Below are 16,485 nucleotides of genomic sequence, written 5' to 3'. Positions count from 1 at the left end.
CCAGAGCCAACCACACTTGGCCAGCTTTCATAAGGTTTTAGTTGGCTCCACCTCTCTGGAGAGACAACATCTGTTGCTTCAGCAAGGCCCTTTGGAACTGTTTTTCACTGGACTCTGCTGGCTTCCTTAGATGTGGACAGCATTTTCACCTTTTTATTTCTTGATTTTGGAGTCTCCCTTTAAGGTTGCAATCCTGTGCACACTAATCTCAGTCAAAACAGAGGTACCTACTTCTGATGAAACATGCACAGAATTAGGCTGCAGAGGTGAGCATCACACACAGCTTGCTGGAGACGCTAAGCTATGAAGCTGCTCAGAGAGCCAGCAGGGCATCATAACTGTCAGTGTGAAAGCTGAGAAGAAGAAAAGCAGTGTTCTGCCAGAGTATATGCTTTCTAGGAGGTCAGAAAAGGAACAGCTCTATTGACGGGGGCGGCGGCAAGGTTTTGCTCCTGAAAGTCAAGCAACAGGCTTGTGGGACCTGCAGTTGCTTTTAGGGTGCTACTTAAGGCCCATATTGCTTTCTCTGTTGACTGTGGGCTCACCTCTGTTCTGCATCCACATGTATATGGACAAACATTTACAAGCACTGAAGTCTTGGGGCGGGCGCAGTTCTCATTGAAAGAAAGCTGGCCTTGAAAAGGCTTCTCCCAGGAACTCCTACTGCTTGGGGGGGGCAAGGAGCATGTACATGCATGGATGCACATATTACTATTTTGTTTTGGATCTATAAACACAATTTTATTTAAAGAAAAAAAAGCACTCACTGGTATTCCTGATTCTACCCTTGGCGTTATTCCTGAACTCCATCTAATGGAATAATTCTGTTCAGAAAGTGGACGCTCTGCATCTTCATATTCAATCTGATAAACAAGATGCTGAAATCCAGAAGCAGATTCAACTGGCTCAATTCCGTAGCTGCTGTTCTCAAACTGCAACAGCCCACTGGTAGGAGGAAATAAAGTGGAAAAGAAGCCCCCCACCCCAAAAAAATGTTGATGGTGCAAACTGTGACTTGGTAGCCCAAAGCTAAATTCCCGTTTCAGTCCAATGCAATGCTCCAGCTGGTGGGCAGGGAGTTCAATCTTACTTTCTGCAGAGACTGGCTGTGGGAGCAGCCAATCCACCTGTGTTTCTACATATGACCTGCCACGTGTGGCATCAGCGTGGAGCACATGGGCATGGTTCATGGGGAAAGGTGTTTAGGCCAAACAGAAAGACCTAGTGGGCCAAATCTGGCCCACAGTCTGGAATTTGCCCATCCCTAATATAGGAGAAGATGACATGGGATGGAAATAATCCCATTTGAAAGAAAACTGAAAAAGACAGCCTTTTCCCTGAGTACTAAACAAAAACCATAGAGCCCAGGGCTTGCCAATCAGAAGGTTGGCAGTTCGAAACCCTGCGACAGGGTGAGCTCCCGTTGTTCAGTCCTAGCTCCTGCCCACCTAGCAGTTCGAAAGCATGTAAAAGTGCAAGTAGATAAATAGGTACCGCTCCGGCAGGAAGGTAAAAGGCGTTTCCGTGCGCTGCTCTGGTTTCACCAGAAGCAGCTTAGTCATGCTGGCCACATGACCCGGAAGCTGTCCACGGACAAAATGCCAGCTCCCTCGGCCAGTAAAGTGAGATGAGCACCGCAACCCCAGTCGTTTGCAACTGGACTTAACAGTCAGGGGTCCCTTTACCTTTACTGACTAGAACACCCGACTATTCTGTTGTATCAGGTGTGCATGTTATGGCAATCCATATAAAATGAACAGATCCTCAGTGTGTGTTCAGAGGAACTATTTGGGAAATGTATACTTGAGACTGCATGTACCGTATTTTTCGCTCTATAACACGCACCTGACCATAACACGCACATCGTTTTTAGAGGAGGAAAACAAGGGAAAAAATATTCTGAATGAAACAGTGGACGTATCCTTTTTGTGCTTCATGCTGTGGCCACAGACATGTGATCTGATGGTGAATTTGGGGTGACCCAATGCAAAAATCCTGAGAATCCCTGTGGATCCATGCTTTGTAACCACGTTTTTGCACCATTGCAGCCCCAGGCAACAGTGGGTGCGTGATTTTTTGGGGGGGGGGCAGGCTGTAGCCATGGACATGCTATGTGCTCTGATGGTGAATTTTGGCTGACCCAATGCAAAGATCCTGAGGATCCATGTGGACCCATACTTTTTAACCACGTTTTTGCACCATTGCAGCCCCAGGCAACAGTGGGTGCGTGATTTTTTTTTGGGGGGGACAGGCTGTAGTCATGGACATGCTATGTGCTCTGATGGGGAATTTTGGCTGACCCAATGCAAAGATCCTGAGGATCCATGTGGATCCATGCTTTGTAACCATGTTTTTGCACCATTGCAGCCCCAGGCAACAGTGGGTGCGTGATTTTTGTTTTTTTTGGGGGGGGGACAGGCTGTAGCCATGGACATGCTATGTGCTCTGATGGTGAATTTTGGCTGACCCAATGCAAAGATCCTGAGGATCCATGTGGATCCATGCTTTGTAACCACGTTTTTGCACCATTGCAGCCCCAGGCAACAGTGGGTGCGTGATTTTTTTGGGGGGGGGCAGGCTGTAGCCATGGACATGCTGTGTGCTCTGATGGTGAATTTGGGGTGACCCAATGCAAAGATCCTGAGGATCCATGTGGATCCATGCTTTGTAACCACATTTTAAGTGGGGAGGGAAGGAAAAACACAGAAGGCTAAGAATGCAGGAGAGGGCTATAACGTGAGGAAAGGAAGGCAAAAGTTTCCCCCCACCCACCCACACAAGCCAGCCAGCGTGTGCTCTCTCTCTCTCTCTCTCCCTCTTTAAATGGAAGAAAGCATATTTGAATGCTGTGTGTCTCCAAAAACAAAAAGCAGGAAGTCACATCAGAATTTTAAGCCGAACCTGTAATCTCTCTTCCCTTCACAAACATTGTTCCTCCGGAGCAGGGAGAGGATAGAAGGACGGACGCTCTGCTTTCCTCTCTTCTTGCCTGGAGGGGAGGGGCTTCCCCTGCTCTTTGTTCCGTTTGAGCAAACACAGTAACGAAACAGAGAGGGCGGGCAGTAAGACCCTGAGGCAGAATGCAGGAAAGCTGCCACTTCCTCTCTTCAGGCTTCCCTTCTCCCTGAAGCGCGGTTTGATTTTTGCCTCATTTTTCGGCTCCAGGGACCACACATTCGCTGCATAACACGCACAGACATTTCCCCTTCCTTTTTAGGAGAAAAAATCTGCGTGTTATAGAGCGAAAAATACGGTAACTGGTGAGTAGAAAATGTTGCTATATGTTGTATGTCAGTTATAAAAGGCAGTTCAATTTATACCTTGACTTTTACCATGTGTGTGTTTGTGAAGAGGCTGATTCATCCATGCTTAGTTATACTTTGCCACTCTGGCTTATTAAGCAGGATGTCCAATTTCAGTGCGGTTATCCTTTCTCAAAGCCCTGGAGTGCTCTGCAGGCAGCTGAACTTGGGACTGAGGAACAAAGGGTTCTGTTCAAGAATAACACATAGGGGACTTCCGGGTTAGCGCCATCAGCTAATGGCAGATTCCCTCCGAGCTCCAGAGGGAATTGGCTCCGCAGGATTAGGGTCTAGCCGCTGCGGCGACGCGGGGACCCTTAAAAATCACAGGCGGTGCAGCCTGTGAACCTGGTGACTCGGCGGGCACCATTTGCACCCCCCGACCTGCGAAGGAGCCTTTTTAAAGGCTTCGGAATGGGGGACGGGGTGAGTGGCACGGTGCTGAGAGTCGACTGCTTCTCCTGCAGAGTGAAGCCGCATGCCATGGTCTGAGAGCGCTGACTTCTTCTTGTGAACAATTGGATTTTAAAGCAGCAACCCGTGAGTAGTACGGAAATTGGATTTGTAAAGAATTTTTTTTTTTTTTAATTAGGCACGATCGGGGAAGGTGCAAACAGGAAGTCCGTCTCCCCGTCTTGTATATAATCTAAAGCAAGGACCAGCTAACTAAGGTCGAGAGGATTTTTTCTTTTTATTGGGTAAAGACATTAATTTCACGATTTGGCAGTTTAAGTAATCTTACTGGAGGATAAGAGCTAATTTTGGGAGTTGAAGTGCCACCCCCCCGGACCCGGGAGTGATCCGCGAGAGAGCCTGTTGAAGAGATATTGAAGAGCTTGACAGCTGTCAAATTAGCTGTCAAGACGGGAAAAGAGAACTTTGTTTTCTATTGTCTCTGCTGGTTATATTCGTTATAATTTGGCTATATTTTGTTTAAAACAAGGAAAAATTGATACAAACTAACTTGATTTTTGGATTTGAACTGGAAGGAATAATAAGTAACCAAAATCCCTCTAGAGGGGGTTTTGGGACATTACAAGAATGGCTGAAGGAGGGAAAATTCAAGCTAAATTGGACAGAGTTTTTTTCCTCTTGGGAAAGTTACAAGGCCAAATTGATGTTTTGGCTACCAACGTTGCAACTCTGGACTTAACAGTAAACAAATTCATTGAATTTGATAAGGACTTGATCCAGGAAGTTCATGCAGCTGGACAAGAGGAGAAATTTGAGAACTTTGAGAGTGTGGAGAAAGAGATACCGTATTTTTCGCTCTATAACACGCACCCGACCATAACACGCACGTAGTTTTTAGAGGGGAAAATCCGTAGGCATGCCACCCGTAGGCATTCCCTCCATAACACGCACAGACATTTCCCCTTACTTTCTAGGAGGAAAAAAGTGAGTGTTATGGTGCAAAAAATACGGGACATGTTGTTTCTGAGGAAAAGGAAGGAGGAGATGTAATGTTGCAGATGACAAAGGAGAGCCAGAGGCCTGACATGATGGTTATAAAGGAAAATAAGAACTTGATGATGAAAATCTGGTCCGAGCTGGAGATTGAAGAATGGAGAGATCTCATTATGTGGAGATCTGAAGACCCAAGGATTACAAATTTGATCAAGGTGAAAGTTGGAGCTTTGGGGACATTTGGACTTGAAAGGAGTAAGAAACGAGATTTGGGCTCCACTTTTAAGTATGGAGGTCTGGCTGGAAGAAACATTGTCCCTATCGGGCCAGAGCGTCTCCGAGATCTGGTGTTTAATACTAAGGACTATCAAAAAAACCAGAGAGGAACTGAGAGAGAATTAAGAGCCTCAGACGTGAGATCTCCAGGCTGATAGCAGATTAAGACTGATGGACATTTGTTGGGGATTGAAACCGGGAAAGGGGATGGGGTGGGGTTTGGGGATCCAAAGGGTGCATAATAATAATCTGTCTTTTTTCTTTTTATTCTGTTTTGTTATTAGTATGAAAAGTGGGGAATTCGTGGAAGGGAATTTGGGTCGACTTTAGAAAAAGGATTTAAGATTTAAGAATGAGCACTGATGTATAAATTTTGATGTTGTAAAACTGGTTTTTTAAATTGAACTAAATATAAAAAGGTTAAAAATTGGGGATAAGAACTTGTTGAATTAACAATTTGAATTGGAATATAAGAAGGGGAGGTGTGGCGAAGTCAGGGAAATATGTTATAGAAAAATAAGGATTGTAAACTGTATATGTTTTTTTTTCTTTTTCTTTTTGGTTTTTTTAATGTATTAAAATGGAAAATTCTTAATAAATATCTATTTTTTAAAAAAAGAATAACACATAGGTCTCACCTAAGCCCAAGGCAGGTGCTGAGCATCACAATGGAATCAGTATAGCCTTCAATGTAGCCTTGATAGTAGCAATTGCGCTAGAAAGAGTAATCAGAACAATTTACCTACAACCAGGGGGCAACTCAAAAGTGAAATACATACACTGCTATATGAAATCCAATCCTAGAGCACACAATTCAAATGAGAGGTTAACAGGCTAAATTTGGGGTTGTTACCTAAAACCAAACTATGCAGTTACTCACCTTTCCTCTTGGGCTGACCAACTGCAGTTTCCCTTCTGGTCACAGTCAGGGTTGATGCTCACGTGGACAGTCCATTGAAAGCTGCTCCAGCAGCACAGAGAGTGGGGTATCTAGGCTTGTTTACAAAAACCCTCAGGTTGAGTTTCCTGGTGACATGTACCCACAAAGCACTGATTCCCCACTAGCTAAGGTTTCTGGATATGTGCCTACTCCATCAAGTGGGAAAAGTGTGTGGGGAAAGTGGAATGCAAAAGCAGTGGGTGAGAAAGGGTGAAGTGTCAGAAATATAAAATTTCCAGAAATGTGTATGTGGAAGGGGGTATTTCTAGAGGAAGGGGTAAATTATGAACTATGAAGAACGACTGAAATAGGGGCAATGTTTATTATTTTTTTATCACACCTAAATTTATTTTTACTGCTTCAACATTTGGTATATTTGTGGAATTTAAGCACCTCAGTTTTCTACAAGCAAAATTGTGACTAGAACCATTTGTAGTTCACTCCCTTCTGTGGGTCTTGGCTAGAGCTCAGTTTTTACTTGAACTTGCAGATTTTTCCTCGAGTCTTTGGTATAACAAGGCTATTCTAGTATCCCATCTCCTTCAGACCTTTTTATAACACAGCAAAGTAATGCAATAAGCTGCAAGTTTCCCTGTCTGCAGCAGGGGCCCAATGCCATAGTCATGTTGAGGATAGAAGACAAAACCTCAGAAAGGAAGGGGTCATGTCAAAAGGAGAGTTGAAACAGGGCATTTGCGGCTAGTACCCCCAAACTAGACACAGATGCAGCTATCCATTGCTTCTCCGCTGAATATTGCCTAACCATGGGTGCACTGGAACCCGCATATGAATTTGTGCGATGGGCCAATCCTCTGCTGCTGCTGCTGCTGCTGCTGGTGAAACAAGATGCACACGTGGCACCAGCGGCCTAACACCCCCCCCCACCAGTGCAGGAGCAGGCCAAAGGTGTTGAGCTTTGTTTAGGGCAACCAGCCGCCAATTTCAGGTCCCACCCTGCAGCACCTGAAATGACCAACAACTGCCTTGATCCTCCCCACCCCCGGCTACGCTAATGTGTGGCACACTCGGTGTAAGGATGTCTGTTTTTATTTGAAAGGATGCGTGCTTTGAATATTCCCTGCCTTCTTAATTATTATCAACATATATATTTTAACTAATCAGTTAAAACTACTATAATCTATTTTTTAAAAATTGGTTGGCAGGTCTAATGTAGCTCAAACGATAGCCACTCAAAGAAAAACCTGTTTCCTACACCTGAGAGAATCTTACCTGAATGGGAGGAACAAAAGACACTGCTGACCCTCCATGGCTATACGTATAAACTCTGAAATCATTGGTTAAAAAGGATCTAAAAACAAAGCATAAAAAATACATAAAGGTAGCACGGAAAAAAGGGAAGGAGGGACAAATGGTCCAGAAAGTTACAACAGTGCCTGCTGTCATGTCCTGACATGTGACAGTGACTCAGAGCAGTGTCCAACTAATGCGTACCATCAGCACAAGGAGTTCCATGATGTGCACATGGAGCCCGCAAGGCCTTTTTGGGTGTCTCTTGGCAACATTTAAGAAAAAGCATCTTAGCCTCCCAAAGTGCTTCTGCATGGCTGGAATGTGTTATTGAACTGTTATCACAACCTCTTGCTTGCCTGGATGAAGGTGGGGGGGCGGAGCAGGTGTATGAACCTTTGAATTTTGCATGGCTGGCACGTCTGCCACACAAGGGTGCACCCATTATTTGTTGCTGGACCCGCCACCCCCCCCCCCTGGCATGCAGCTCCAGAAAAGCTGCCCTCTAGGGAATGAGGTCCTTGGGCCTTTATAAGGGGAGCCTCTCCCCTTCTGTTACAACATTTTACCTTCTCAGCAATTCTGTGCACTGGCTGGCAGAGGTACCTTTGTGGGCACATTTTAAATGCAAGAAGGTTTTCCCAGAGGCTACATAGGATCCAGCTCTTAGGGGCCAAGGTCCCACAAGTTGATAGGCATTGTCATTCAAATGGTCTGTGTGTGCTGCATCATGGGATCAATTATTCAGGGCGGGGCTTACCTGCACCCCATATTTTATTCAAATTGGCAGCCTAGGAGGCTATTAAGATTTGCTTTTGAAAGTAAGCTTGTTTTCTTTACAGAGGAGAGCTGAGTGCTTTGTCCCCTCTCTTCCTCAGAAAAGCTTTCCAGGAAATCTTTCTAGACACTACCAGGATTTATTAAAAAAGATTGCAATGTCTTATAGAATGGGCGGCAAATCCCAGTTATTTATTCTACTCACTGTTGCTTCAGATGAATGATATATGGCTTTCCATTTATATCAATATCAAAGGTCATCCTTTCCTGCAATAGCCAAAGGGTTAATCATGCTATAGTTTTTATTTTGTTTACACATTAAACTCCAGCCTACGCAAAGAATTTGTGCACACTCCCCATGGTACAGATGGTAAAAAGTGGTACAGATGAAGAACAGATTTTAACAAATGGCTTGCTGCCACTGCAAGCCAGAGTCATTTCAATCATGAAGCTCAGTACAGAAATTTAAATTAATAATAGTAATAATGGCTTTAGCTGGAAGTGGGATTAGAACAGTGGTTCCCATGCAGCGCTTTACAATGCTACAAATGGGATCCACAGCAAAATGTTGCAGCATATGTCCGCCCCTAAGAGGAGTGCTCCTGTTCCTGTCTCTAGGCTACCTGCAAGAGGAAGCTTGTTCACATTAGTGGGGGAACTTTTTTCTTGCCCTCCCCCGCTTCCCCAAACATAAGCATTTATCTTTATGGGATGATGTGGGAGTTGGCTTATTTCTGCACAATGTGGCAGCAAAAAGGACAAGGATGGGGCAAAGTTCTCCAGGAACTCTACACGTTTGCGCAGTCTCAGTAAGCCATAGCTTCACTAACTGCCTCATACAAGCCAACTTGTCTGCTGCTGCTCAAATTAACATTGTTGGTTTTAAAAGTTAGCATTTTTTTTTTTTAAAAAAAAAAACTTTTAATTTAGGGCTGCCATACAGCCAGATTTTCCCAGATATTAACAAGATTTCAAAGGCGAAATTGTCATCTAGGGGGAATTTCCGAAAGGTGGTGCTTTGTCCTGGATCTTACGCAGGTCAAATGAAAAATCGAGGTCAACAATTTTGGGGTCAACAACTTTCGGGATGTCCTGGTTTTTACTTTTTGAAATATGGCAACCCTAAAAGTAAACAGCCTTGACAGGGCAGTCTGGAATGAAAGGTCAGGTAGAACACTTTTCATAATCAAACACAATACCGTATTTCCAGTGACGTAAGATGGGATCCTCTGAGGAACAGTCACTTGGAGGAATGTTCGCTGAGACCCTAGACAGAAGAGACCCTTCTATAGCCATTTATCCGTGAATACACTGCACTTAGATAAGCTCTGGGTGGGCACTACAGGGAAATCGTTTTGCAAGAATTTTCAGCCCCCTCAACCAATTACCGTTTTTCAGCATATATGGCATGGAGCCATGACAGCTAAGGTGGCAGATTTGAATGTCCGTCCGTCCGTATGTATGTAACTACACATTTGCAGTGTAGCTGTGACTTTTTCAAGGGCAGGAGTTTAGGGGCCAAGGAAGGCGGCCTTCGTGCCCCTCAGCCGCCCCCGGAGCAGCTTCTTCCTCGGCTGCTGCGCTCGTGCGGGGCCGCAGCTCCCCCGCGCCGGGTCAGGCAGGCTGGCCCGGGGAGCAGAGCAGCAGAGGGGGCAGCAGCGCGGCCGCCCCCCCCCCGCGCGCGCTCGGCCCCCGCAGCGCTTCCCGGCCCTCTCGCCCCCCGCGGGACGGGCAATGCGCACGGATGGCGCCGGGATACGGAGAGAAGCGGCGGCGGCCCCTCCGAGGAGCCAGGAAGAAAGGCGGGGCCCCGGGGCAGCAGGCTCACCCAGCGCAGAAGCCAGGCACACGCTCCGCAGCGCCAGCAACAGGCCAAGCAGCGCCATGGCGCCCCTCGCTCGACCCGCAGCCGCCGGCGACCAGTAACGGGCGCCGAGGAACTCGAAGGCGGGGCCCGGGAGAAGGGCGCGCTGGCGCCGCCGCGGGCCAACGGCTGCCGGGCGGGGCGGCGACGCGCGAGGGGCCACGTTGCGGGCTGCCTTGGCCGGGGCGCCGGGGCTGGGAGGGGGTGGGGCGCGCGCAAAAGGGGCTCGGTTCTCGCCAACGTGCCCCCTTCCTGCTGCTTTTGCGGATTGGGCAAGAACCGCTCATCCTGAGCCGGCGTTTGGATTCATCAAAATGTCTATAAACAAGTTTGAAAAAGCCATGATTTCTAACATATGAGCGTGGTGCAGTCGAGCATGAGGCTCTTAATCCCAGGGTCGTGGGCTCAAGCCCCACATTGGGCAAGATTCCTGTGTTGCAGGGGATGGACTGGAAGAGCCTTGCGGTCCCTTCCAACTCTGAGCATGGGAAATGAGGGGCAGATGGAGCTCAACAACCTGGGAGGGTATGTAGGAGAAGGAAAACTGATCTGAAATCTCTGCTGCCTTGCAAGTCATCATGGGGAAGAGAATGCTCAGGAGAAACCCCACACAAATCTCTGAAACAGATGGCACCTTGTACACCTCCGTCCGGCAACTCCTGCAGCCAAGCTGGTGCTTTCCTTTGGACCCCATCAGCGAGGCCAAGAGGGGGACCCTGCCATCTGGGCAGCCCAGGCTTGTGCCTTGGCGTGGTCACTTTGGTGCTTGCCAGCGCAGCTGTTTGACTTGTCGTTTCCACAGACATCAGGCTGGTGGATGTGGGTAACGGGAGGCCTGACTAGAGGGAACCCAGAATGGGGAACCTCAGGCTCCATGTCACATGCGGCCTTCTAGAGCTGAGCGTCTTCCCAGGCCGCACCCCTCACCAGCCCTGCTTTGCCACCCTTTGTGTGTGTTTGCGCCAGGCTTCAATGTGTCCTCGAACCCAAATTACCAGGACAGGTACCAGAAAAGAGGAGCTGCCCTCAGTAAATTAGGTTGGATGGGTCGTAAGATTTGCAGTGCCATCCTGCTCCTCCCCCAGAATCACCTAGTTTAGCAGTAGTGTGTAAGGCAACAAAATTTCATTCACAAACAAAAATTCATGTAAAGCTGGAAGAAGGGGATAAAGTAATTGTTTCATTTCTACTTCCCACACAGCTGGTAAGCCTAAGAGCTGGCGGGCGGGCGGGGGGGGGGCAACTTTAGCTGTGAAGAATGCTTGGATGTGTGCCTAAGAATACAAGCTTTGCTTTTAGGTAGAGCTTTGATGGGTAATTGACAGTACTTGCAGCAAAGCAAACCTTTCCCTTGTCACTGTAATCTGCATGATTAGGGGTAGCTTCATTTCTTAATATGTGCCATGAAAGAAAGCTGAGGGAGCAAATAGGATAGTAGGAAATAGCAGCCAGGGAGCAGGAGGCAAAAGTGCCTGTTACCCCCTTGCTCCCTCTGGCAGAAATCCCTGGCAGAATTGGCATCTATTCCCTCGAAGAGAGATTAGCTCACTGCTGGTTTTCGTTGCTTGGAGTTGGCAGATGAAGAGGCAGTAAAAGCAAGGAGGAAGGCAAAGAGGCTCTTGGAACAAGCAGCAAGCCCCTATTGGGGTGTAGGCCACAGCATGTGCCTGCTGATGCCGAGCCATAATGAAGCCCCTGCATGCTGTATACAAATGCAAAGAAGGACCTGGAGAACCATTCACAGAATAATTTTCACCTGTTTATTAAACAGCTACAAGTCATATAAACAGCAGGAGCCTGACCCAGGTCTGGTCACATCGTGTCTTCTTGGTTGCTGAAGCTACTCACATGCCAGGGGCAGCAGGAGGGAGAGAGGAGAGAGGAGAGAAGACATGATGGAGCAATACAATAAGGAGAATCAGCAAAATTTAGCGTCACCCAGAAAGATGGAGAAGAGATTGGAAAAACATCCTTCTCCCACAGAAGCCTCTCCACTCCCTGCACAATCTTTGAAATTTCTGTACCATGGCTGGCCCAAGACACTCGGGCTCCTAAGGCAAACCACAAACTGGCATCTCCTGCCTGTCAGGGAGGAAGGTCTGAGTTCACCTCATCTACATCATAACTGGGGGAATAAAGCTGTGCATTGGGAAAAAGAGTTGGAGGAAACCTGTTTGCCAAGAGGCCGCTGGGAAACAGAGATCTGGCCTCCAAGGAGTGGTGTCACTGCCCCCACAGCAGCAGCAGCAGCAGCAGGGGGGGATGTGTACCTTGGAGGCCAGATCTGCTGCCCCCATGAATCCTACTTTGTACCTTACCTATGAGAGGCAAGATCTAGTTTTGTGGGGCTTTGCCTGGAAGTGCTGCTGCTGTTATGAAACAGTTCCCCAAGCAATGTCTGTCACTGCTTTGTTCAGCCTTCACCAAGGTGGTGCCCACCAGATGTTTCAGACCACAACTCCCTTTAGCCTGGCATCAAACAGCCATGCTCACTAAGGCCAACAGGAGCTGCACATCTGGAGGGCACCACCCTGGTGAAGTCTGGCAGAGTTTTAGGTGTGCCATTTAACCTTGTTGAATTGATGAAACCACGTGAATTGAGAAAACAGTATCTAAACAATTAGAATGAATATTATCATATATATGCAGTTAAAATTGAGTAATGACGATTAATAATATACAGTGGTACCTTGGTTCTCAAACTTAATCTGTTCTGGAAGTCTGTTCCAAAACCAAAGCATTCCAAAACCAGGGCACACTTTCCCATAGAAAGTAATGCAAAGAGGATTAATCTGTTCCATACTTCTAAAAACAACCCCTAAAACAGCAGGTTAACATGAATTTTACTATCTAACAAGACCATTGATTCATAAAATGAAAGCAATAATCATTTGATTTAATCATTATGAAGTGTGTTGATTAAGGAATTTATAATAAGTATATTGACAAATCGTATTAACTAAGTTCTAGGACATAAAGGGTAACAAATCTCGATTCAGGATCTGAGATAGTAGGGAGGACAAGGAAAAATATTGATTGACAAATATTTTAAGAAGTTGGTAATCCAACTTAGATTAGAGTATTTAATAATACATAAATGCCAAATGCGGGAGGAATAATTGAACAAATACTTCCCAGAGCTCTCTGAATAGAAACAATACAGACCTGAGGGTATTTAAAGTACAAAAATATCAAAGGAACTTATTAAGACTGGGACAAAGCTTATATTCATGTGTATATAGAGAAGCAACTAAAATGACTTCCAAGAAATTACAGTGGCCTCTTCAGGAGCTCCAAGACGCCAAACAGTGGTGGACTTAGATGCGAATGCTGATATAAGAGAGTTGGTTATTGGAATGAATAAATCTGTTGATGATAAACTTGATTCCATGGGCAACAAGATTGAGCAAAATTCAAAATTAATAATGGACCTATCTGCACAGCTAAAAGATCTGAATATTAAAATTAGGGAGATAGAGAAAAGGGTCCAAGATTTGAAATCTAGAACTAATAAACAAGAGCAACTCTCGAAGGAAAAAACCAATAAAATTAAAAATGAGAGTAAAGGGCTGAAAAAAGGCCAAGACGTTATAAATGATGAGGTAATAGAATTAAAGAGAATATAGGAGAAAATGTTAGATCAAATCGCAATTCTCGAGATGCACTAAAGGGAGCTTATTCTATGCTTTCAGGGGATCCCAGAGATGCAGAATGAAGACATTGAAACCAAACTGACAAAAGAATTAGCTAGATGGCTCGGAGTCCAAGAAGAAGAATTAATAGTGGACATAGATAAGATCTTCAGAATAAAATCTGAAAGAACAAAGACGAATAAAGGATCAGGAACTGTATGGTCTTTTTTAATTCAAGACTACTGAAGGATAAAGTACTCCAGAAAAGGAAGTTGACAATAGATGAAAGGAATATAATAATTCATAAAGAGATATCAAGAAGACTCCTTTAAAAAGAGAAAATTACAAGACATTAACAGATGCTTTAAAAACCAACACAATAAGATACAAATGGGAATTCCTGGAGGGGATATTTAGGGAAGTTCTGGAGAAAATACAAGAGAGAACTGGGAGGAGAATTCATGCAGGAAAGAGAAGCGTTAGAAGCTACAGGAGAGGAGTAAAAGCAATTCTTATCAAGAGATACAATAAGATGTAACCCACTAGATTAAATCTATATTTATTCTATATATTTTTCTGAATCCAATTTGTAATTGTTATTTGATGAATATGAACATTATCTCGTAGAATATCAATGGTTTAAATAATAAAAAGAAAAGGAATAAAACCCAACATATCCTAAAAAAGAACTGGGACATTATCTGTCTTCAGGAAACACATATAGCTAAGAAGCACAAGAGAGTTTTGGTAAATAAGAAACTAGGGGTAGAATTTATAGCTTCAGATTTACATAAAAGAGAGGAATCGTTATATACATAAACCCAAAATTAGAATCCAAATTAATATTTAAAGACAATGAAGGACGATTGCTGGGTGTGCAGTTAACAAGAGGCAAAGAAAAATTAATACTGGTGGGTGTGTACTTTCCAAATGGAAACAAATCAAAATACGTTAAAAAACTAGAGGAAAGATTATTGGAACATAACAATGAGGACATGATTCTTATGGGAGATTTCAATGGGGTCACTTTGTTGAACCTTGATAGAACACAAAGAGAGAAAACATCTAAGGAAGGAAAATTCCCAATTTTCCCCCCAAATGGTTGAAGATCTGAACTTAGTAGATGCTTGAAGAAATAAACATACAAATGAAAGACAGTATACATTCTATTCCGAAGCTAAAAAATCTGCAGGTCGAATAGATGGAATATGGATATTGAATAGTTTAATGACACTTGTCAGAGCTGCTTCCAGATCCGAGCTCACAGAGGATCACGCTAGCCAGCATTCACTGTATAAAAGTCTTTATTGATTTACAGTTTCCATTTTCAAGCTGTAGCGCGCAACTCTACGTCTTATAAGCTAGACCGGCGAAGCTCCGTCTGAGTCTCCGCCTCCTGTACACCAACTTAATACCCTAGCCTTACTCCACCTTTTCCTCCTGATCGTTCTTCTCTGGGTCCCTCTGCCCCCCGTGGTCTCTTCCTTCCGGGACTCTTCTGACGCTGACCCCCCGGACCCTTCTGTCTCCTTGCGGCGGGCTTTAGGACCTGGCTCCCTTTCCGGGCTGCTTACTGTGCCGCCTTCCTGTGCATTTGAACTTGGCGCGCGTGCCCAACCTCCCACTTTCCGTTTGACCGTTTCTTCTCTCTCCGATGGAGGTGTGGCCACTCCTGACTCATGTCCTCCCCCCTGCGGCGAGCCGCCTGATCCCGATGCCTGGCGCCCTTCCTCCCCACTGCGCTCTGTTGGGGATGTTGGCCCCAATCTCCAACTGCTGCTCTCTGAACCCCCTTTTGTCCCTTCTTCCTGGGGTGTCCCCCTAAGCTCCCCCCTTGCTCTGGTCACTGACGCTCCTTTCTGTGAATCTTCCGATTCACTGGAAAGACTCGGAGATCTCGGGTCGTCGTCATCGCTCATCTTTCCTTCGGACTCCTCCCCTTCATGCTCTGTTTCCTCCCTTGCCCTTGCCTCTGCTCCTGAACCCCTGACAACACTAATTAAAAAAACAGAGATTCAACCCAAATCCATTTCAGACCATAGAAATGAGAATCTATTGGTGAACAATCCAAAAAACAAAACCGCAAACCAAAATATTAAAATATTGCAATCCCAACTATCAATATTCTTAAATGATGAAATAGAGAATAACATCAAATGGATGAAACAAAAGAATTTTGAATTTGCTAACAGACGAGGCAAACTGTTTGCGTGGTAATTAAAAAAGAAACAAAGAGAAAAACAAATTGATAAGATAGTAGAAGATGGTAGCGTAATCGACAAACAGGAAGAAATAAATAATTGCTTTAAAAGATATTTCAGGAAGTTATATAAGATAGGAACGGAAGGAGAACATGACATAGTGAAATACAAGGGAAAGAAATTCCCAAAATAGCACAAGAGAAACTTGAACAATTAAACTCGCCAATTACCAGGAAGGAGATACACCAGGCAATCTCGAGTTCTAAGCTGGGCAAATCCCCAGGCCCAGATGGACTTCCTGTAATCCATTATAAAAAAAAATTGGAAGAGATTATAACCCCTCCCCCCCACTCATGAATAAAATAATACAAGATGGGAAATGCTAGTCAACACCTAGAAGGCTTTCAATAACCTTTCTTGGAAATTTCTAAGGAAAGTGATTGACCTATTCACAACGGGAGAGTGATTTACCTCGGCTATAAAGGCCATATATGAGAAACAGAAAGCAAATCTAATGATCAATGATGGGGAAACAGAATACATCCCAACAGAAAAAGGCACAAGGCAAAGCTGCCCACCCACTCTCTCCTCTACTTTTTGTATTAACCCTAGAAATATTAAATTTGGAACTGAGGAAAGAAGAAGAAATTAAAGGGATATCTTTAGGTCAAAAGACTATCAAATTGAAAGCTTTTGCAGATGATTTAATTTTAACAGTAGAAAACCCGGAAACGAGTATTCCCAAAGCGTTGGAAAAGATAACAGAATTCGGAGAGGTCTCTAGCTTCAAACTTAACAGATCAAAAACAAAGCTTATGGTTAAAAATATACAGGAGCA

The 16,485-nt window shown here is 44.9% G+C and overlaps 2 protein-coding genes across 10 annotated transcripts in view; both read right to left on the bottom strand.

The window, feature by feature from the left end:
- LOC309519436 (disintegrin and metalloproteinase domain-containing protein 2-like) overlaps positions 1-10,012 on the bottom strand; it is a 61,940-nt gene extending 51,928 nt beyond the window's left edge. Inside the window, exons 1-6 of one of the 3 annotated variants that reach the window (XM_082200416.1) lie at positions 9,779-10,012; positions 9,150-9,217; positions 8,156-8,217; positions 7,156-7,234; positions 5,624-5,700; positions 768-945 (exon numbers count right to left, since the gene is read on the bottom strand). In XM_082200416.1, coding sequence (XP_082056542.1) covers positions 768-945; positions 5,624-5,700; positions 7,156-7,234; positions 8,156-8,217; positions 9,150-9,217; positions 9,779-9,836 — 522 coding nt within the window. In that variant the 5' untranslated portion in view covers positions 9,837-10,012. Of the gene's footprint in view, positions 1-767; positions 946-5,623; positions 5,701-7,155; positions 7,235-8,155; positions 8,218-9,149; positions 9,218-9,338; positions 9,376-9,778 lie in introns of those variants that run through there. The other 2 variants (XM_082200415.1, XM_082200414.1) reach the window with 2 other exon arrangements.
- Positions 10,013-11,551: 1,539 nt separating this feature from the next.
- Positions 11,552-16,485, bottom strand: part of LOC309519430 (disintegrin and metalloproteinase domain-containing protein 2-like) — an 88,727-nt gene continuing 83,793 nt past the window's right edge. For all 7 annotated transcript variants that reach the window (XM_082200392.1, XM_082200396.1, XM_082200391.1 and 4 more), the window contains one exon: positions 11,552-11,654. In XM_082200392.1, the coding sequence (XP_082056518.1) occupies positions 11,586-11,654 (69 nt within the window). In that variant the 3' untranslated portion in view covers positions 11,552-11,585. The remainder of the gene's footprint in view (positions 11,655-16,485) is intronic.

Source organism: Podarcis vaucheri, assembly GCF_965113315.1.
Source record: "Podarcis vaucheri genome assembly, chromosome: 15".
NCBI lineage: Eukaryota > Metazoa > Chordata > Lepidosauria > Squamata > Lacertidae > Podarcis > Podarcis vaucheri.
Note: the sequence above shows the minus strand (reverse complement) of the source record. Positions and strands in the feature narration are given on the sequence as shown.